Source organism: Heptranchias perlo, chromosome 24, assembly GCF_035084215.1.
Source record: "Heptranchias perlo isolate sHepPer1 chromosome 24, sHepPer1.hap1, whole genome shotgun sequence".
In the NCBI taxonomy this organism is placed as follows: Eukaryota; Metazoa; Chordata; class Chondrichthyes; order Hexanchiformes; family Hexanchidae; genus Heptranchias; species Heptranchias perlo.
Window position 1 is genome coordinate 18540552 of NC_090348.1, and position 23708 is coordinate 18564259.

The window sequence follows — 23708 nt, forward strand, 5'->3', positions numbered from 1 at the left end:
GGCAGTCATGCATAAGATTACCTCGGGGAGTCATCCAAAATATTTATCATTTTCACATCTGTCCACTGCCCAGAAACCGGAGCGGTGGATGGGAGTGACACCCATAGGATTTCCATTATTGCTGTTTTTATAAAGAAACGCCTCTTGAACTGAAATATGGGAGCACACTAATTCTCTGTAAAAGCCATCAGTGATGAGAGGGGCTGTTGGTAGATCCTGATTTAACCTTGAAGTTCAGTTCATCCCGCAGTGCTAGTTCTGCTTACTAAAAGTGGCCCACTAGGCCCTCACATTCCACACCCAGCTCCAAGTACTCATTTAAAGTTTGAGAATAGGTTGAGATCATTTCAGCCCCAAGATCTCTGATCATTCGCTTTACCAGATAAAACTGCTTCACGCTACACTGGAAATGCCACCCGTCAAACTTATGTAACATTGGACTGACTTCCTCTAGCACTTTTCAGAGGTTTGAGTATTATCTTTCCTCTGGTGGAGAATTGGACCAGGACACACACGCGTATTTCAGTTCCCATTTTAAAGTTATGCATCCCATGCTCATATTTATATAATACTTGGATTTTATGTTATGTGCAGTTAATTATCAAAACTTACAGCGATTTGGGAAGCAGAGAAGTAGAGTTGGTTGGAGCACAAGAGTGTGTCTGCAGTACAGGCTGAGCGGGGAAATGGAAAACTGAGGCGACAGGGGCAAAAGAGTGTAATTACAGTGTGACAAGTTTACATAGGCATTCAGCGTGCGCCAACGCTTTCGGAACTTTTCTTCCACTCCCCAACATCCTCATGCAGGCACATCTCCACCCTGTATTGTGTTCTTTCCTCCAGGACCAGGGATAGAACAGAAAGACTGAAAGAAAGATGTGAGCAAGACCAAGGCCAATTATTATGGGAGACAGAATGGCAAAGGGTATGGAGCCAGGCCCTAAGCATCACAACCTGCAGCAAAATGCACAAAAGCCAACTCAAAATCATAGATTGCACATACCACACATGCTCTACAAATTCCTAATGTAGCAAACAACAGCTGAAGGGGCCACAGCCTGAAGGACACCTTACTCCACAAATTCTAGTCATGCCCTGATATCCAGCCATTCTGGACAGCAGTCCAGGAGATCAGTACAAACATGACCAGTCTTACAATTGCAGGGACCCAATTCAGTGCTTGCAAAGCCTGCCAACCGGAAAGAGAGAGGGGGCCCCCGAAACAAACAGACTAGCGTGACTTGTGTTAGTAGCTGCAAGAAGATGAAGTTGAAGTACGAGGAACATCCACCAATCAGAACAAGCGATGTTTGACTTTGCCTGGAACAGGGAAAATACCAGGCAATCTGGGACCTGTTCTCAGACACGAAGCACCCGCTCAGCAGAGCAACCCACATGCTGGTCATAAGGGGCATCCCAACCAACATGAACACAAGTATGAAGGGTCCCTCCCACTGTCCCCAAGCCTAAATACCTACCTGGAACTAAGGACAAACAAGCTCCTTTGGCTCCCAACCGGCCTCGCTACCAGTGCGAGCAGCTTGATGTAGCAATACTTTCCTCCCAAAGACACAATAACTCTAAACTATGTATAGGAATGCCAACTCCCATAAGATATGTGTGATTATACACTTAAATATACAATGATCGCACAAAATATATATGTGAATATACCCATAATTGCACAGTTGGTTCATTAAATGTATGCGAATGTACATCTATCTATATGTGCTTTTCCAAATCCTCAATTAAAATATCTTCACATTGGTAACTTCTACTATAAACATAGACATAAGAAAAAAAGTTAATGCAAAAGTGTGACAAAAATCTGACAATGGAAAGTAAAGTTTTCTAGACACAGTTCAAACAGACGCAGGATTTTTAATATATGTTATATAGATATGTAGGCTGCTTCCTCAAAAAGTCAACAATTAACCGAATATCATTTCCTTTAGATTTAAACCTTCTGAATGTATAGAAGAAAACAAAATGTTTACAAAATAAACTAGGCAGTAATATTTTTATACAGATGCTAGGTGACCTCCCAAAAGGCTGCACACGGGAAGTCAAGACCAAGTATAATCTCAGGTAAAGTGGGGTTAGAGGTTGGGGGAATAATTGGACCAGGGTGTGCAGACATAATTCAGTCCCCATCTTAAAATCTTTATTTTTATATATTGCCATTATAAATTCCTACGCCCACATTTACAATGGACACTGCCTATGTAAACTTGTCACCTTGTAATTACACCCTCATGCCAATACAGGCACTGCAGTGCTAACACTGCTGGGAGAGTGTAATTATAGTAACAAGTGTACATAGAAGATTCAAAATTGTGTCTGCGCTGACAGAATCAGATCAGAAACTTCCTCCAGTTATTCACGATGGTGCAATCAGCATGACAAATTTACATAGGCAAAATATGTTAAATGTGGACACAGGGATTTATAATCTAATTTAAAACATCTGCTGACTGGATTGAATCCTGCAACTCCGAATATGTCAATTTTCTTTGATTCGGCAAATTTCAACTACCAAAGGATAAGAAGTCTGACCTGAGATGCTCACATGTGCACCTCAATGATTCAGTATTTCAGGCTGGGGACAAGTTGCTTAACAATTTCTTAGGCTCATTATGCAAAGAGAGTTTGTTGGCTAATTACCTTCAAAATACTAGTTAAAATAGAATACTAATGGGACCAATATTCTATGCAAAGAAATCCACACAGATTTTGACAAAAAACAATTACTATAGATTTGCATTCCCATGTGCTTGCATTGTAGTGTAAACCCCTCAACATGTCTCCACAAATTCCACCATAGCTGGATTTCTACATCGTGAAATTGAGACCTGACAAGGGTAAAGTTATTGCACTGTCATTCCAAAGTCGGCATATTCTGCTTTCTTATATTTGTTTGCAAATTATAAGTCATACCTAGAAAGTAAACTGAGCGATCATTGGGATTTCTCACCCTGGAAACTATTTGTGACCTCAGCTCAGGATATTCCAAGAACAATTATCATGGACATTCTTATTTGCTGAAATTGTGTTCTTTCTGCATATATCAACTCTTCTCTGTTCCTCTATTTATGGCTTTGGCTCATTCTGTTATAAATCTTTTCACTGAGATCCCCACTACACTTTGAAGTTACTAAGGGCTGAAATCCATCAGTAAAGACAAACTGTCTTTGGCTTTACGTCAGTTTTCTCCTTATCCACCTTGACTTGTATCCATTTCTACCTCTGCATTTTTCCTATTTTTCTCCTTCTAATGAATCATATCATTTAATCAACCTCATTATTATGACAGCTTCCCAAGAGCTGTTATTTTCCGTTGAGGATTTCAGTTATGACACTGGAGGAGGAGAGAGGAATTTAGATTCCATCTCTCCCAAGAATCTGGCAAAGTACTGACTTTTTGACACTGTGGTTTGGCTCAGTTAAACAGATTCTTCTTGCATTCTCTGACCTTTGACATTTTGCCTTGCTTTTAGATTCTTTTACATTTCACATCTGTGTGACTTGTAGACTTATATGTACACATAGTTCAAAATATTCCATTCGAGTTTTAATAGAGATAAAAAAAAATGTCTATTATTCTTCAAAATTTTCAGTTTCTTTCTAATACTTGGAGAGAAATGTTGAGAGATATTGATGTCTCAGTGAAGTGGAAACAAAGAAGCAATCTTGCATTTATATAGCATTACTACATCTCAGAAACATCTCAAAGTTTCATATGCAATGAATTATTCTAAAGTGCAGTGACAGCAATGTAGTCCGATGCAGTAGCCATTTACCACACAGCAAGATCCCACAAACAGCAACGAGATGAATAGTTTTTGGTTGTAATGCTTAAGAAAGGAATATTGCCAGGACACCAGAAGATCTTCCTGCTCTTCTGCAAATAGTGCCATGGGATGTGTCGGGGCCATCTGAGCATTCAGATGGGATCTGAACTTAATGTTTTATCCAAAGAACCGCCAGTCTTGTACAGTTCTGTGTTCTGACTTGTGTTACTACAGCTGGGGAGGAATCATGGGTAACCATGGTTTCCTGGAGCTGGCTTGATTATGTCAGGGTGTGGATGTGGAAGATATGGCCCATGGGTTGAATGCAGCCCATAAGATCCCATTAACTGATTTCTGAAGCCCTGAGAGTTTTCTCTTCGTTGTGCACTATTACACACAATCTTTTTTAGCCTCAGTTGTTTAAACTTCTTCGGCCTAGAGAACTGAAAACAGCTGCTCTTCGTTTGTTTGATTTACACCAATCAGGGAGAAGTCTTCTGGTCCTACGTGGTTCAAACAGCATCCCAGCGTTAGAATTCAGGGAGACTGGAGGACGGAAGCAACAGCAGTGGGCATAGAGGTGGCAGTGCAGGCAAAATTTGCAACTGCAGCACTGGCAAAAAATGAAGTGTGAGTTTGGAGCGTAGTGACAGTGGCAGACAGCAGATAGCACTGGAGCAAATCAGGCCAGGAGTTGCATACTTGTCAATGGCCAGTATTCCAAACTGACTGTCAGTGTTCTAGCCCATGTGTCAGCTTGTCAGTGTTGCACAAGAAAAATCATATTTTTTCCACTGGGTTTGGAGGTTATCAATATCAACCAATCTGATCATTTGGAATTCAGGATTGGAGCAGCCAGATCCAATCAAACGACTAAGGGCTATTAAAACCAATCAGGTTGCTAGGATGGGTGGCACTGAAGGCTATGATTGGTTGGAGGGCACTAACAACTATAGTTATAGATAGGCTTATTTAATGTCTGTGCCCAAAGAAGTTTTAAATATAATAATTAAACTGCTAAAATGCAGCATTTAATTTTGTTTTCATTTTCCTCAAAGGAATTTTCTCAAGCATGCACAGATTTACTTTCTGCAAGACTGGTTGTAGCCACATTTTCAGATACAAGGAGTGTTTCCTGATGGGTCTCATGGTCTTTTCTTTCCCTTTTCTTATGTTCATATGACTATATTTGAAGGAAATGTAGGTAAATTAAGCATGATTTGACTGTATCTGGAATCATTTTACTCTGAATGGTGTATAATACTCTTTCTGTAGTCTGAACTCTTAATTGGAGTCCATTATCTGCAATTTAACTGATCACAGTTTATGACAAAAACACTCCATAATAGAAGTTATTCAGTTGACTGATCAAAAAAAGCTGACAAGTTTCTATTTTTAGGTATTCTGAAGGCATTTTCAAGATTCAGAACAGCTGTCATTAAGCAGTCAGACAGTCCCTTTCCTTTATAACACACATTTAAACTGGATGAGTGAGCTCAACATGGATTAATCTGTTACAAGAGGCTTGCATTGTACTAAAGTTGTATCACACCAATAATCTTTAGGAGTATTGGTACAACATGATCACTAACCTGTAGTTCATAAATATTGTTGGTGTGATGCAAACTTGATTCTTTGTTATGAGCTAAGTGTCTGAAACAAAGCCACATGTTGGTTAAATGTTTGGTAGGGTTAAAAATTTAATTAGGTCTCTTAACTAATTGGTGAGCACACGTCAGCACTAAGGGGAAAATAAAACATACAAAAGTACGATTTCCATCTCACTTACATTGAACCAATGAGTGAAAACCCCCTTATCAAGTCTGATGAGAATCTGACAAGATTTTTTTTTAAAGTTATTGAGGTGAGAAGTACAGAATGTTCAACTACAGAGTATTTTTCCAACACATGGGCCAGCATGCTAGCAGTTTCTGGTATGCCTGTTTCTGAAAGGAAGCCAAAGGATGATGAAAGGAAATAACTCATCAAGTTTGAGTGCCTGTTTTGTAAATGAAGCCAGATGAGGCGAGGACACTTAGCAAATCTTGATTAAATCTATGGCTTTTGCATTCAAGCAAAAAAGTTAGCATTCATGGACAAACAATATACAGCAACAAACTTCCCTCACCACTTCTGCATAAACAGGATGGGGGAGGAAATTAAAATGAGTTAGCCAATTTTAAATTAAAAGCCTGTATGTAGTTTACAGGTTCCAAGTGTCATTCTGCAAATCTAACACATGGTTGTAAGTGCACACGAAGGTATCACTAACATAATCGTGCCAGGAAGAGATATCCCAATCGTACAACCATGAAGCACAGGCAGACAAAAAGGTGTCTGTTCTGTTTTCCTTGCACAATCATTGAATTTATCATCAAGTACAATCCTACTTAAGCCACTGCAAATTTTGTTTGTGGAAATAGAATCAATCAATATGACCAGGCTTCTTGTCTAGTTTTAAAAAAAATACAAATTGAGAGCCATGTATATTTTTACTGAAACAAATATTTCCATCATTCCCAACCTTGACATCAAGCTAGAGGTAATGTTGTCATCCAGTGCAAAAACTGTCCTCAAAGTTACAAACACTTGCATTAAAAGGGAAGGAGTTTAGGAGTTTGTCCAAACCTTTGAACAAAAAAAAGAACAATTTGAATTTGTGATTTGAACTTTTGACCGAATATGATCATAGGAACATAGGAACAGTAGTAGACTATTTAGCCCCTCGAGCCTGTTCTGCCATTCAACGACATCATGGCTGATCTGTGACCTAGCTCCATATACCTGCCTTAGCCCCATATCCCTTAATATCTTTGTTTAACAAAAATCTATCAATCTCAGATTTAAAATTAACAATTGAGCGAGCATCAACTGCCATTTGCGGAAGAGTGTTTCAAACTTCTACCACCCTTTGCGTGTAGAAGTGTTTCCTAACTTCACTCCTGAAAGTCCAGCTCTGATTTTTAGGCTATGTCCCCGAGTCCGAGACTCCCCAAACAGCGGAAATAGTTTCTCTACCTATCCTATCAGTTCCCTTTAATATCTTGAAAACTTTGATCAAATCACCCCTTAAACTTCTAAATTCCAGGGAATACAACCCTAGTTTGTGTAATCGCTCCGCGTAATTTAATCCTTGGATCCTTCATCTTTGACCAACTGCTAAAAAGCAGGTTCAACTCACGAGTCATTTATTTTTCTTGGTAATCCACATTTGCTTCTGAGTCAGAGGTTGTGGATTCAAACCCACTCCAGGACTTGAACACATAATTTAAGGTGACACTCTAATGCAGTACAGAGAGAGAGTGTTCTATTTTCAGAAGGGCAGTCCTTTGGATTAGTGTTCCACCAAGACCCCATTTATCAGTTCCGGTGGTTCAGATAGACACTCACGGCCCCATTCAGGGAGAAAGGCGGTGTCCTAGTGTACTGGCCGACACCTCCCCTTCAACTAACACCACTAAAAATGAGCCAAATGGTCATTTATCTCACTGCTTTTTGTGTGAATAAAATGGCTACCATATTGTTCTATATAACAACCTTCAAATTAATTAACTGTACATAAAGCCACCTTGTAGTTTTGCTGAGAGATGTGATAAAGCAATTATATATATATATATATATATATATACACACACACACGTCCTTTCTTCTTTATGTACCATAATGTGAAAAATTTTATGCAAGTAATTATATTTTTGCTGTATAATAGTACGTTTTGTGCAGAAGTGAAACTAACAGAGACCAGGGGACACAGAAGAAAAGAAACTTGGGGTGGGGGGAGGCAGCGAAGAGCAGGAGGTACAATGAAAAATTATGACAGGAAGTGAGATGACAAATGGACAGCATGAAAAGGAACAATGCCAGATAGGGGAGGAATAAACAGGGCTTTGGAGAGAACAATAACTAAGTGAAAATGAGCAGAAACAGGAGAAGAGGAAGAGGACAAGGATAAACAAGAAAAAGTGACAAAATGGAAATAATTTACAGGAAGTAATTCCAATTGTGAATATTGTGGTAGGAGAATTCTAAGCAGCTGACTACATCTGCTTCTTTCTTTCACCAATGTTAACATTTCAACAATTAGAAACCAAGTGAAGGCCCGACTGCTGTACCTGGTGGTGTATGAACCTTGAAAAGCAGACAGGGGTTCATTAATGACCAACAGCAAATAAATCACTGATACAGAGACCACATGTGGTATAAATTGGTATATCCCAAACAGGCAATTAACCAACTGTGTGTTAAATTATGTCTCTGAGCCAAATATAAAATTTAATATGCAAGGTATTAATGCAGTGTGATCACTAGACTAAATTAGACACTCCTGGCACTGAAGCGCAGGATGGACTGAAACCTCTTCAACAGAAAATGAAATTCAGCACATTTGAGGGAGATAAAACAAAAATGCAACCAATATAATAAATGAGGTTTGAACTCCACTAAGACAACACAATACAAGTAACAGAAGAAATTATAAAAAAAAAACTTTCCTTGTACAAGTTTTAAATATTTAGTTAATTCTATTGTGCAGCCTGAAAATTAATCCACCAAATCAATCAGTTTTAGCATCTCAGAGTTGCAAACCAAAGCAATCAAAGAATATGTCTTCATCAAAACATCAAACCAAAGTATTTCATGTCTATCAGATTATAAAATCAGGAAATTACAAAATGATCTGTAGCTAAAATGCCTTTTTTTAAAATTGAAAACCACCAAAAATGCAGAGCCCACCTGTTCATTCACTCGCGAATGGGATGGCCCATGGTGGATTAGAATTTTCACAATATCCATGTCTCCTTTCCAAGCAGCCAAGTGGAGTGGAAAGCATCCCTTGTTATCTGCCACATTGGTGGAGGCTTCATTCTGAAGGAGTTTCAGAACAACATCCCTACAAGATAAGGGTCAAAATATAAACAGGAGAAATTACCTGGAATATGATTGGCAAACTAATAATGAGTAGCAGAGTCAAAGCTACACTAGGATCTTAAATGGAAGGATGTATGGAATTACTGTTTTTAACAGAGATCAGTTTTCACATTTCTTTTCTTGCAGATTTACACTGTGTCTATTGGCATTGCGTTTTGCACCTGCTGTGCAACACAGTTGCAATGGAATTATACAACACAATGGTAGCTATGTGCTATACGGTAGTGACAGTAGCACGTAATGTTCAATATGTATCAGCGACGTACACTATACAACACAGTGGCACAGGCACGTACAATACAACACAGTGGCACAGGCACGTACAATACAACACAGTGGCACAGGCACGTACAATACAACACAGTGGCACAGGCACGTACAATACAACACAGTGGCACAGGGACGTACAATACAACACAGTGGCACAGGCACGTACAATACAACACAGTGGCACAGGCACGTACAATACAACACAGTGGCACAGGGACGTACAATACAACACAGTGGCACAGGGACGTACAATACAACACAGTGGCACAGGGACGTACTATACAACACAGTGGCACAGGGACGTACTATACAACACAGTGGCACAGGGACGTACAATACAACACAGTGGCACAGGGACGTACAATACAACACAGTGGCACAGGCACGTACAATACAACACAGTGGCACAGGCACGTACAATACAACACAGTGGCACAGGGACGTACTATACAACAGTGTCAGCGGTATGTACAATACAGTAGTGACAGAGGCATGTAATGTACAATACATGTCACCAATATACACTATAGAACACAATATCATCAGTACGTACGATACAAGAGTTTCAGTGGTATATACAATAGAACTCAGTGGCAATCCAGAGGTTGGGCTTGTGGAATTAAAAACAAATTCACCACAAATCAGATAACACAAAAGCAATCATTTCACTAACACTGTTGATGCCAAGACCACAAAGAATTGTTTGAGTTAGTTTTAACCATTATAGTAATTAAAAGAAGGCAGTGCAGAACATTGAATAAATCCACCCGCTTTAAAGAAAGTGTGAATGATTAAGAAAACTATTTCTTAAAATGAATACCCCAGGGTCAGGGAATAGAATGACATTATATCTTTGGATACTCGTGTGAAAACATGCCTGCCCCCAATGCAATTTGTTTTTCAAAAAAAATTCCTCTTGTTGGATCTTCTTGCTGCTCCACTGAAAGCAACATGCCGTCCAAGGAGATGCTGGGAACTGTTTCAGTGCCAGGCTCTTAGAATTCCTGCATAGACAATAACCCCCATGTCGCAAGTTTGAAAGAACTGCTTAGAATTTTTTCTTTAAACAAGATATGTTTCCCATCCAAGAAATGGGAACCTTGCCTGATTTGCCCCTCCCTTATGAGAAGATGTTGAGGGTAATTTTAAAGGCCCCACCAATACCCTGGCACCTAACTGTGCACAGACCAGGAACTGAAACTGGAACTTTCCTAGTCTCTATGACTCAGTTTCAAAACATAGGGTGCATTTACCCACCATTTGCTAATCAGAAAAAAAACATATATAGTGCATGATTAGTAAAAAAATATACTTACATCTTCAGTCATATGCTGTATAAATGAATTTCACTTGCACAGTATATTTGAACCCAGATGGCCAAAATACTGAACTCAGTACCTAAAATAAAATTTAAAGGAATATATACTCCGGAATAAGGCCCAATGGTGATTACTGTCCAGTGAACTCTACATGGAAGTGTGTTTATGTGGACAGAAGGTAAAGACAGGTTTTGACTCTTTTGTAATGTCTTGGTTGTGACATAGAAAAGTGGCACTCATTGTCTAGGCTCACAAAGAATAGGGTCATGTTCTGGGAATTTTTGACCATTTGGGAAAAGAAATTGGTTTTAAAAGCAAAATGCAATTGCATAAGTTAAAAAGGCACTGAGGCAATAGGTGGTTAAAATGTTAATGAGCTAAGCTTTGATGTTGTTTTCCCATCAACTGTAAATAATAAGGTGTGTTAGCCTGTCTCAATCAATAAACACCTCAAACCCATTGTGTTGGGATGTTCTGGTCCTGGGTGCTTGCAAGGGTTGGTCTTCCAGGTTTTCTCTTCTGCATGGCAGACAGAGAAGATAAAAATAGAGGCAGAGGCACAGGCAGTCAGGTCCAGCAAAAGCTGCAATGTCAGTTAGGTGTTCAAACAGAAAGACCCTTCTGCAAGGTACCAGGGGGCTGTCAACACCCATGGAGCTGAACGCCAGCATGAGTCACCACTCTCAGGAAAGGAGAAAAAATTGGGGGAAGGAAGCATTGGGTCCAAAATTTTAAGAGTCATATATCTATAATAAAATCATTAGGAACATAGGAAAGTTCAGGACAAGTACTGGCAAAGACTCTGCAGTCCAATTGACCAATCCCAAAAACTAATAACCCTCAATCACCCACTCCCAATCAATCCCAAAAACTAACACCCCTCAATCACCCACTCCCAATCAATCCCAAAAACTAACACCCCTCAATCACCCACTCCCAATCAATCCCAAAAACTAACACCCCTCAATCACCCACTCCCAATCAATCCCGAAAACTAATACCCCTCAATCACCCACTCCCAATCAATCCCAAAAACTAACACCCCTCAATCACCCACTCCCGACCAATCCTGAAAACTAATACCCCTCAATCACCCACCCGTCAAATATCTATCTAATTCTCCTGTAGATTTTTGCACGTGAGCTGCCTCCTTGAGCATGTTCGCCACCCTCTATATTTAATTCTAAACTGTCTGAGAACTTTCCCTCTTCTAAGCTTAAGCCCATATTTCCCATTTGTAGATTTTGTGGCAATCGCAAACATAATAGTTATGTTTAATAGGGTTTAATTCAGGAGATCCACAATAAAGAGATTTTAAAAATTTACACTTATTGTATTACTGTCAAATTCAGAGTGATTTCAATCTCTAAATGAATAGCAACTCTCACTGCTACCCTATATGTCTCCACACATAGTTGCTTATGTCACTAGGCATTATATAATTTGGGTTTGGGGCTTAATAATAGAGTGGTAAGTACAAACGTGAGTGTCACACCAAAAGCTAGATTTAGGAAGTTCCTTGGTAATAAACAGCCACCCTAAAGAAGTCACTCATTATCAGGACATCAAAGATCAGGGATAAAATGAAGTCCTATCAGTTTTTAATATACAGTTGGAAGTATTTTTCTTCTAGCTGAAGTAACCAATCCTAATAATAGACTGTAAGAGACATATACCACCAGGCTGGTAGAAATTATGTACCTTTAATTGCTACAAGGTGGTCCAGAAATGTACTTTAGTTAAATTGACTATTCCAAATATTTCTACTTGCTATTTTGTTCCTGCATGAAATTATCTTAGATATGTGATGTACTGAATATATTTAAAGTCAGATTTGGAACAAAATAAAATCATAAAATTTATTATGGAAACTGTACGCATCCATTAATAACAATTTAATTTAGTATTTCAGACTGACCTCCCATTAAATACCATGGACCAGCTTACTGTATTCAACCTTCTTGAACAGCAAGACTTGAAAAAGCACCATTATGATTCAAAGTGGAGAAAAGCAAGAATTGAGCCCCAACAGTTTTGGATCATGGCCAAGGGACTAATTAGACTTCTGCTTAACCAAACCATGACATTACTATTACTGCTCATCTTCAAATAAATTCAGTAATTAGCTTGATATTTATAACTTTTCTCGTGTGATTAGTTAGCACATTTCTTGTGATGGCAATACATAGTCCCATTCATTTGTGACAGAATGGGTTCATTTTAAAATCAATTTGCAGGTGCGTTGGGGGCAGGGCTGCGAAAATCCTGAGCAGGTTCGGAAGCTGGCTCCAGCCCGCTGACTTCCGGGGTTGCCACAGACACAACTCTGTGCGCGTGCTTCACAAATCCAGAAGTCCCACCGGCAATTAAAGCTGGTGGGAAGTTTCTTAAACCACTTATTCACATCGTTAATCTTGCTGAAGTCATTCATTTTGTGGAGATTGAGGCAGGGATGCGATTTCAATTCAACCTCAGTGTGTTTCCCGTACTGTGGGAAACACTCCATGTTCAAGGAAACGTGTTTCAGGCAGCAGCCAGTTGGTCATTTAAATGCCTGTTTGACAGATGGGGCGAAAAGGTGAGTTATTGCAATAGGGCACTCAGGTGTCTCAGACAAACTTTTGGCTGGGAGATCTTTGTGTTCAGACTGAAAATTCTGTTTACATTCAGAAATCTTCTGTTTACAAATATTTACCAACTTTTCGGACCCCCTCAAACTGACATCACCACGATGGGGGACGCCATGGATGTCGTGCACTTCCACCACTTGCAGCTCCACAACACAGTGCTGGTCCACAGGAACCTGCACAAGAGCACAGAGACCAACAACAGAGAGACCGCCATCGCAGGGGGCACTACCCTCGCCACACAGTCTACAGACCGAGGCTCAGCTTCCTGGACCTCTCTGAGGAGCAGTGCATATGGAGGTTCAGAGTGAGTCGCCAGGTGTTCAAAGGCATCTGCAGCCTCCTTCATGCTGAGCTGCTCCCGGCTGGGCCTGGTGGCATCTCATTACCCGTTGCTGTTAAAGTCATCACTGCCCTCAACGTCACCTCCAGATCATTCCAGAGTGCCACCGGGGACATTGCCGGGGTCTCTCAGTGATCTGCACACAAGTGCATGAGGCAGATCATCGACAGCTTGTTTCGCAGAGCCTCGCAGTACGTCAACTTCCCCATGGACGACCTCAGCCAGATGGAGACGGCAGTGGGATTCCACTCAGTGACTGGCTTCCCACGGGTACAGGGTGCAATCGATTGCACCCATATAGCAATACGAGTACCTCCACACAAGCCAGGACTGTTCATCAACAGAAAGTGGTATCACTCCATCAACACTCAGCTCATTTGTGACCACCGCAAAAGATTCCTTCACATGTGTGCCAGATTCCCTGGCATCTGCCACGATTCCTTCATTCTGAGGGAATCCAACATTCTGGGCCTCTTCCATGTACTGAACACCCTTAAGGGCTGGTTCCTCAGGGACAAGGGATAGCCCCTGCACACGTGGCTCATGACACCTCTGAGGAACCACATTACTGAGCAACAGCATCGATACAACAACAGCCACATCGCCACCAGGTCTACAATTGAGTATGCTATACGGCTGCTCAAGATGCGATTTAGGTGCCTTGATTATTCTGGGGGAGCACTTCATACGCACCAGACAGAGTGGGATGTATTATAACACAACATGGCACAACAGAGAGGGGTGCCGCTTGAGGAAGCCCCATCCACATTCACGAGGAGGACGCAGAGGAAAACAAACCCATGGGCAGAACAGCGGCTCACCTGGCTGCTCGTGAGGCCCGGGAGTCACTCACATGTGAACCGTTCTCCTAACATCAGACAGTGTGAAGAGCCCAGTCCTCACACCATCTGGAAAGACCTGCGCCAGCACCAACACCAGCCCCCTCCCCCCACCCCGCCCCCCTCCCCCGCAGAAAACAGTCCTGCAACTACACATACACCCATTCTTAAGTGACCCAACGGGTGGGATCAAGTGTTGCTGTTCATGGTGAAGCTCATGAAAGGGCCCTATCGCAAAAGCCAGTCAAGAATGGGCAAGACATGGCAGTAGTGGTGACTATAACGAAAAACAAATATAAATGAAAAACATGACAGTCTGTCAGATACCATTGTGCATACCTTTCATGATCACAAAATCTTAGCCTTTCTCTTCCTACTACTTCTACGTGGTGCATCCCCTGTGGCTGCAACAGAGGTAGTGACAGGTTGCTCATGTTCATGTCCTGACTGCCGAAATGCTTTTGGCCTATGCCCTCTGGGTTTTCGACCTCGTCAGGGCCCCTCCAAAAACTGCTCCACTTGCACAGGGGCTGACTCAGCCAACTGGAAAGGAGGCAGCATTGCAGGTACTGGTTGAGAGGGAGGCAACAGGTGAGACGTTGGAGTGCTTTGAGTGGCGTCCCCACTTCCATATCCCCTTTCGCCATCATCCCTCTCCCGGGCCAAGCCCACATCATTCCTACCACCCTGCTGGACAGTTTGGAGGACATGTGTGATGCCTTGTAAGGCCAGTGCTAATGTATCTGTCTGCCTGTCTACAGCAGCAGAATATAGTTCACCCTGAGTCTGCATGGCCGTTGTCAGGGCCTGAATGGACTCATTTGTGAGCCATGCTTGAAGCTCAACAGAGGCTGGCCTTCTCTCCATCGCAGATATTCCCGCACTTAGCTGCGACACTATGTCAGAAAGTTGCTCACGTCCCTGCGACACTATCTCAGAGATTCCCTCCCGTACCTGTGCCAACATTCCATTCATGCAGGGAGTTGGACTCCTCCATCCTCTGCGCTATTGTAGAGCGTGCGCGTGGTACCTGTTCCAATACCTCGCAAATGTGTTGCTATCCCTCAATCATTCTCCTTTTAAAGGACAGCCCCCGGGGTTCAACATCTGTGTCCAGCTGAGCAGAACCTGGATAGGAGTGTGCCCACTGACGCGGACTCTCCACAGCTGCCCCTGCCACCAGTGTCTGCTCATGCTCACTTGTGTGTGGTGACTCACCAGGTGCCAACCCAACTAACTATTAGGACCCAACAAGGTGCGAGTATCTGCGCTGGTGAATGGCTCACTAAGATGTGACGGTGTGTCCTCAGAGGCCTGGAGCTCCTATGAGGAATCACCCTTTGCTGTCACTGCAGTCTTTGAAGGGCCTGTAAGTGCACAGAAGATATTGCTCAAGATAAAGAATCACTGGATTGGGGGTAATATTCTGGCATGGGTGGAGGATTGGTTATCTAACAGGAAGCAGAGAGTTGGGATAAATGGTTGATTCTCGGACTGGCAACCAGTAGCCAGTGGTGTTCCGCAGGGGTCGGTGCTGGGTCCCCAACTCTTTACAATCTATATTAACGATTTGGAGAAGGGGACTGAGTGTAACATATCAAAGTTTGCAGAAGATACAAAGATGGGAGGGAAAGTAGAGAGTGAGGAGGGCATAAAAAACCTACAAGGGGATATAGACAGACTGGGTGAGTGGGCGGAGATTTGGCAGATGCAATACAATATTGGAAAATGTGAGGTTATGCACTTTGGCAGGAATATCAGAGAGCAAGTTATTATCTTAATGGCGAGAAACTGGAAAGTACTGCAGTACAAAGGGATCTGGGGGTCCTAGTGCAAGAAAATCAAAGTTAGTACGCAGGTGCAGCAGGTGATCAAGAAGGCCAATGGAATGTTGGCTTTTATTGCTGGGGGGATAGAATATAAAAACAGGGAGGTATTGCTGCAGTTATATAAGGTATTGGTGAGACCGCACCTGGAATACTGCATACAGTTTTGGTCTCCATACTTAAGAAAAGACATACTTGCTCTCGAGGCAGTACAAAGAAGGTTCACTTGGTTAATCCCGGGGATGAGGGGGCGGACGTATGAGGAGAGGTTGAGTAGATTGGGACTCTACTCATTGGAATTCAGAAGAATGAGAGGCGATCTTATTGAAACATATAAGATTGTGAAGGGGCTTGATCGGGTGGATGCGGTAAGGATGTTCCCAAGGATGGGTGAAACTAGAACTAGGGGGCATAATCTTAGAATAAGGGGCTGCTCTTTCAAAACTGAGATGAGGAGAAACTTCTTCACTCAGAGGGTAGTAGGTCTGTGGAATTTGCTGCCCCAGGAAGCTGTGGAAGCTACATCATTAAATAAATTTAAAACAGAAATAGACAGTTTCCTAGAAGTGAAGGGAATTAGGGGTTACGGGGAGCGAGCAGGAAACTGGGCATGAATTTAGATTTGAGGTTAGGATCAGATCAGCCATGATCTTATTGAATGGCGGAGCAGGCTCGAGGGGCCGATTGGCCTACTCCTGCTCCTATTTCTTATGTTCTTATGTTCTTAATATCAAGCATTATCACAGATGTGTCAAGTTGCGATGAGCATACTGAGGTGTTCAACATGCCAAGCATTGTTAATATCAATTTATGTTGTGTGTGATGAATGTTAAAGTTGTGTCACCAGATGTTTGTGGGGTGCCAGTCTTGGTGTCCCCGATGGACAGGCACTCGAAGGTGCGGCTGATCTGCAGGGCCTCCTGCACCGCATCTATGAGGACCACTATTTGCTGTGGTCCCCCTCCAGACTGCGCCCCCTCACTTGCATTCTGAGCTCTTCTCCTAGAAGGGGAGTAAGTACAGACGTGTGAGTGAGTGATGGTAAAGTGGTCAGCTGAGAAATGCATTACTTTGGGTGAGGCTGACCGTGAAAGAGATGCATCAGAGGTGAATATGAGACAGCCATCACATTGGATGCGGATTGAGATGAGTGGTAGTGGTGGAGTGACTAATGGGGAGGTGAGGAAGTGGTGGGGAAGTGCAGGTAAGTCAAGTTAAGTGGGTGTGAGGAGTGTTGTAATGGAGTAGTCTTGGCGGTGCACAATGAGTTGTGGGGTTGGGGGTGGGGGCAGGGGGATGCGGAACACAGAATGCAGGAGAATCAGTAAGTGTACTCACTTTTGCTAACCTAGTTAGGGTATTGAAGCGCTTCCTGCACTGGACCCAGGTGTGGGAGATGTTGCTGTTGCTAGTGACCTCCTCTGCCACCTCGAGCCAGACCTTCTTGGTGGCAGAGGTTAGACACTTCCTTCCGCCAACGGGGTAAAAGACTTCCTTCCTCCTTTTCACCCCGTCCAGTAGCTGCTGCAGAGGCATCAGTGAACCTTGGAGCTGCCTTGCCCTTGTGCTGCACTATATTATGTGGGATTTTTTAAGCGTTTGCTGCAGCAAAAGCCATTGGAGCAATGGCCGTTTAAATAGAGCCGCTCCAGCTGACGGCCTGTTATGCGGGTGCGCAGTCCGCCCACTGCGCAGCTTTCGGATGGCAAATCCGAAAGCCACGTAAAGGGCCTCCAATTAATTTGCGATCGCGTGGGAAATGGTAGGATTTTATTAGTCGGGTTATCCACGCGCCCATTGACACCTCCCTCACCTGCCATCCTGCCACCCATTCAAAATTGAGCCCAATATTTTTAACGTCAAAGTGGTATTCCCATTGAAGCATAAGAGGGCATCAAAAATTCCTCTTGACCTGAGCAGGTTAAATTTCACATTATTTTCAATGGGAGTGTAAGTATGCAGAGCCCCCAGACAAAATACTTCTATTTCTCATTATAGAGGATTCTAATCTTCCCTCAGCCCCAATACCCAGTTTTCCACAGCAATTATACCACTATGATATTACCCAAATTGCTCGTCAAATCTTACTGCAAACCCAGCTAAGTAGTAGCGCTTATCAGGGATTTACTTAATATGGTGATGTTCTACTGGCTACAGTGTAATCATATCTAAAACCCTTCAAAAAGGCACAATGAGAAATTTTAAAATAAATAATTTACTGCCCTTGATTATATTTTGTAAAATTATTTACCATTTCATCACATACTTAAAAAAAAATCATTAAGCTGAATGTTTAATTTAGTCAAATAGCACGACAGAAAAGTGTTCAGACTTTGATTGCACTTAACTTGGAACCAGTTAAAAGGAAACAGATTTAATGGCATTTCATAATAAAACTGAAAAATGCTTGACCAGCAACAGAGTGGAAACATGTTTTATTACAACTCTGAGGGTAACTGGGCTATTTCCAGTAGATGAGACAGTTCCAGCACTTTCAAAGCACACCCAAGTGCTTTTTTTACTCTTTATTTTAATGCAGATTTTGTCTGTCTGTCTGTCTGTGTCACTCTCTTCTAGCCCACTCCCTGCCACCACGCCATCCCCTCTGTGCGCTTCTGGTTTCTCTCAGTTTCATTTTCTGTTCCTCATTCTTTTTCTCTGTGTGTTCTTACCTGAAGCCTCCCATCTGGCAAGTGGCTACGCACAGCTTGGGGTTGGCCAATGCCTGCAGATCTCCACGTGTAAGAGGAACAATTTTAAAATGGCTGCTGAGATCTGTGGCAACCATTTTAAACAGCAGAAAAAAAACAGTACACAGAGCCTTTTACATTGGTGGAGTTTGCCCTTTTCCTGCCCAAAAGAACACAGGGATTCATTTTTCTAGAATCCACATAAAATGTAGAGTGCTGACATAAAGTTAGTTAACAAAGCATAACCTAGGTACACACAGACGGAATAACAATTGTCAAACTAGTCAATGAAGAAATGAACATCAACTTCATACAATAAGGACCATTATAAAAATTTACGCAAACTCAGCATTTTCATGACCTGGAATCTGTAGGACACCTGCAGAACCACGAATTAAAATCTGATTGAGGCGTCACTAATGAAAGCATTTATAAGCAGGTAATGGCACTGATTCCATTGTAACTGTGTGCAAGGCATTTGTCTGTTAAAACTGAAGTCCAGTGGCACTTACACTACGTCTGCAATCTGGACTTAATGTGTAGTTTTGCTTTTGATTTTAAAAACAGGAGCTGGTAAGCAGCTTGGTTTCCTAATCAACTTCAATGTTTGATACAACTTAAAATCTGAAATTCTGCTGTCAGAGTCAGTGGCATTAGCAAACCATCTCAAATATTGTGTGCAGATTTAAGTGAACATCGAAAAGCTTGTTGCAAAAGCCTCGTACTTTAGTATGTCTGGTTGTATCTCTACTGTTAGCTCAAATTTGTTATTTTCAAACTTTTCCTTAGTTTGTAATATGTTTGTAAAGTGGAGACCCATAAAGTACCATGTACTAAGAATGACACTTATATTTTGGTTAATATCAATCTATATTAAAAATCCCAGGATTGCATACACTTCCTGCCAATTTTACCATTAAAAATTCTTATATCCACATTTATAATGTAAACAGCCAATGCAAACTTCTTGTGCTGTAATTACACTCTCCTGCCAGTTTGGCGAGATAAGGTGTTTCCTCCCAACAAGGGGACCTGGGGGAGTGAGTTAGTCTGCAATGTTCTCCAGCACCTACAAGAAGCTATTCTGAGGTATACTGACAAAGATCCATTAACAGGTCACATCATTCTCTCAGTTGGAGAATGATACGTGGCACAGACATAACCTGAGAAGGTGGAGGGAGCAAGATATTTAAATAGTAGTCCCTGAAAAACATTCAGTTGTTCCAATGACTTAGTGGGCAAAGGAAATCCAATGTGGCACAAAGCATGCAGGCCAAAAGTTAAGAGGTCTGATCCCCAATGTGTTCCAGTACAGCTACAACACTGGCATCTACCTGACAATGTGGAAAATTGCCCAGGTATGTCCTGTCCACAAAAAGCAGGACAAATCCAATCCAGCCAAATACCGCCCGATCAGTCCACTCTCAATCATCAGCAAAGTGATGGAAGGTGTCGTTGACAGTGCTATCAAGCGGCATTTACTCACCAGTAACCTGCTCACCGATGCTCAGTTTGGGTTCCGCCAGGACCACACGGCTCCAGACCTCATTACAGCCTTGGTACAAACATGGACAAAAGGGCTGAATTCCAGAGGTGAGGTGAGAGTGACTGCCCTTGACATCAAGGCAGCATTTGACCGAGTGTGGCACCAAGGAGCCCTAGTAAAATTGAAGTCAATGGGAATCAGGGGGAAAACTCTTCAGTGGCTGGAAGATGGTAGTGGTTGTTGGAGGCCAATCATCTCAGCCCCAGGACATTGCTGCAGGAGTTCCTCAGGGCAGTGTCCTGGGCCCAACCATCTTCAGCTGCTTCATCAATGACCTTCCCTCCATCATAAGGTCAGAAATGGGGATGTTCGCTGAGGATTGCACAGTGTTCAGTTCCATTCGCAACCCCTCAAATAATGAAGCAGTCCGAGCCCGCATGCAGCAAGACCTGGACAACATCCAGGCTTGGGCTCATAAGTGGCAAGTAACATTCGTGCCAGACAAGTGCCAGGCAACGACCATCTCCAACAATAGAGAGTCCAACCACCTCCCCTTGACATTCAACGGCATTACCATCGCCGAATCCCCCACCATCAACATCCTGGAGGTCACCATTGACCAGAAGCTTAACTGGACCAGCCATATAAATACTGTGGCTACAAGAGCAGGTCAGAGGCTGGGTATTCTGCGGCGAGTGACTCACCTCCTGACTCCCCAAAGCCTTTGCACCATCTACAAGACACAAGTCAGGAATGTGATGGAATACTCTCCACTTGCTTGGATGAGTGCAGCTCCAACAACATTCAAGAAGCTCGACACCATCCAGGACAAAGCAGCCCGCTTGATTGGCACCCCATCCACCACCCTAAACATTCACTCCCTTCACCACCGGCGCACCGTGGCTGCAGTGTGTACCATCCACAGGATGCACTGCAGCAACTCGCCAAGGCTTCTTCGACAGCACCTCCCAAACCCGCGACCTCTACCACCTAGAAGGACAAGAGCAGCAGGCACATGGGAACACCACCACCTGCACGATCCCCTCCAAGTCACACACCATCCCGACTTGGAAATATATCGCCGTTCCTTCATCGTTGCTGGGTCAAAATCCTGGAACTCCCTACCTAACAGCACTGTGGGAGAACCTTCACCACATGGACTGCAGCGGTTAACGAAGGCGGCTCACCACCACCTTCTCAAGGGCAATTCGGGATGGGCAATAAATGCCAGCCTCGCCAGCGACACCCACATCCCATGAACGAATATAAAAAAAATAATAATCAGTTGGTGTTAGATTCAAAATGCCAAGTTGGCTGCCAATGGGATTATTGGAGGTCAGTGCATGCTGCCTATAGCACTCACCTCTGTAACTGGGAACCATCATTGGCATAGGCGAAGCATTCTTGGTCTGGTCCACTGGAGCTGTGAAAATTTGAACTGGAGGATCAGCTGATAAATTAGCTGTTCTAGTACCAGCTCATCTTGCCATCAGAGGGGGATGCTGTGGACTCTTGATTGGTGGATAAATATTTGAACAAAGGAACATAGAGGTGTAGGGAAGGAGCAGGGCAGTGGGATTAGTTTTGAATTGCTCTAGGTAAGAGCCAGCAAAGACACAATGGGGACAATTTTAACCCACCCCGCCCGGTGAGGACGGGGGTTGCACAGGTAAAATAGCTGCGTAAAGATGTAATGCTCAATTCCTGCCTGCCGCCATTCTTCGTGTTCATCAAATTAATTCCCTGTGAATAACAAGCAGTGTGAGGTCAGCAAAAAATGTAAAACCTTTTAGAGAGGAATTAAATTATTTAGATCTCGGTTTGTTATCCACAAAGCCACAATTCTTCTCAAAGAGGCTTTTAAATTGTCATCTCCTCATATTTCACAGTGTGTGTCAACACACACAACTATCATAAAATGAGCATTCAAAGATTCTGCTGGATTTCAATTAGTGAATGTTAAATTAAAAGAAGCTGCCAAATGAGAAACAATTAAATATTATCTTCAGGAAGAGTGTTTACAATACTGTTCTTGAACAGAACCCTGTAGGATTGATGCAGTTTCTTTAAATGTTGTAGTAAGTGGCCCTTTAAGCCTGTAGATGTTATTGTATAAATTTCTTTACTGAAAGGCATTTTCTTGAAAATTGTGCATCAATGATGTGAAGAAATTTTACAGAAACAAACATTTCTTAATTCACAATATCGTTGGAATAAACAAAAGAATGTGTTAATTTTAAGTTAGTGCATGAATGCTACTAATTTAGTGATATTGGTTGAGGGATAAATATTAGCCAGGACACCGAGGGAACTCCACTGCTCTTCTTTGAATAACGCTATGGGATCTTTTATGTCCATCTGAGGGCAAATGGGGCCTCAGTTTAACATCTCATCCAGAAGTGCAGCTCATAGTCCATCGGTCAAATTGCTGTTAGCCTTAGGCACGGCTACAATTTTTACATCCCAGCATTACGACATTTTGATGACTATTACTTTTTGTCAGTTCTTTTATTCTAGACATCATTCGGCTCCCTTGCTTTGGGCGTGTGTGACCGAGTATTTCCACTTGCTCTGGTTTGTATGTAAAATAACACAGCGTGCCCTGGGTGATTAACAGAGTACCATTTATTAGATTATTTCAGCTACTGGTTCTATCTCCTGCCTCCACATGATCCTGCTCACCTTTGCAAGCATCAGAATGACACAACACTAGACGTTGTTTTCGGCTTCAACTGCCAAACAAATGTATTAAATAATATTAGAAAAGTGAATAGTAGCAATAACAAAACATTTTTACAGTGGCTGCTGAAAATCACGACATGGAAGCTGTAAGGGTGGAGCTAAAAAATGCCAAGGGGCAGAAAACATTTGTGGGGGTTGCCGATAGGCCCCCAAACAGTAGTGGAGATGTAGGGGAGGGCATTAAACAGGAAATTAGAGACGCATGCAAGAAGGGTATAACTAGAATCATGGGTGACTTTAATCTACATATTGCTAATTTGGTTTGACCAATCTATAATACTGTGGGGGAGGAATTCCTGGAGTGTGTACGTGACAGTTTTGTCGACCAATACGTTGAGGAACCAACTAGAGAACAGGTGGTCCTAGACTGGGTACTGTGCAATGAGAAGGGATTAATTAACAATCTTGTTGTGCGGGGTCCCTTAGGGAAGAGCGACCATAACATGATAGAATTCCTCATTAAGATGGAGTGTGAAGTAGTTAATCCAAAACTAGGGTCCTGAATCTAAACAAAGGAAATTACGAAAGTATGAGGTGCAAGTTGGCTATGATAGATTGGGGAACTTTACTGAAAGGGATGACGGTGGATAGGCAGTGGCTAATATTTAAAGAACATGTGCAGGATTTACAACAATTATTCATTCCCGTCTGGCGCACAAATAAAACAGGAAAGGTGGCTCAACCGTGGCTTACAAAAGAAATTAGGGATAGTATTAGATCCAAAGAGGAGACATATAAAATTGCCAGAAAAAGCGGCAAGCCTGAGGATTGGGAGCAGTTCAGAATTCAGCAAAGGAGGACAAAGAGATTGATTAAGAGGGGAAAAATAGAGTATGAGAGTAAACTAGC

General features: G+C 42.4%; 1 protein-coding gene across 11 annotated transcripts in view; it reads right to left on the minus strand.

Annotated features, from left to right (window-relative positions):
* anks1b (ankyrin repeat and sterile alpha motif domain containing 1B) overlaps positions 1-23708 on the minus strand; it is a 738433-nt gene that overhangs the window by 479876 nt on the left and 234849 nt on the right. For all 11 annotated transcript variants that reach the window (XM_068004841.1, XM_068004853.1, XM_068004843.1 and 8 more), the window contains one exon: positions 8523-8679. In XM_068004841.1, coding sequence (XP_067860942.1) covers positions 8523-8679 — 157 coding nt within the window. The remainder of the gene's footprint in view (positions 1-8522; positions 8680-23708) is intronic.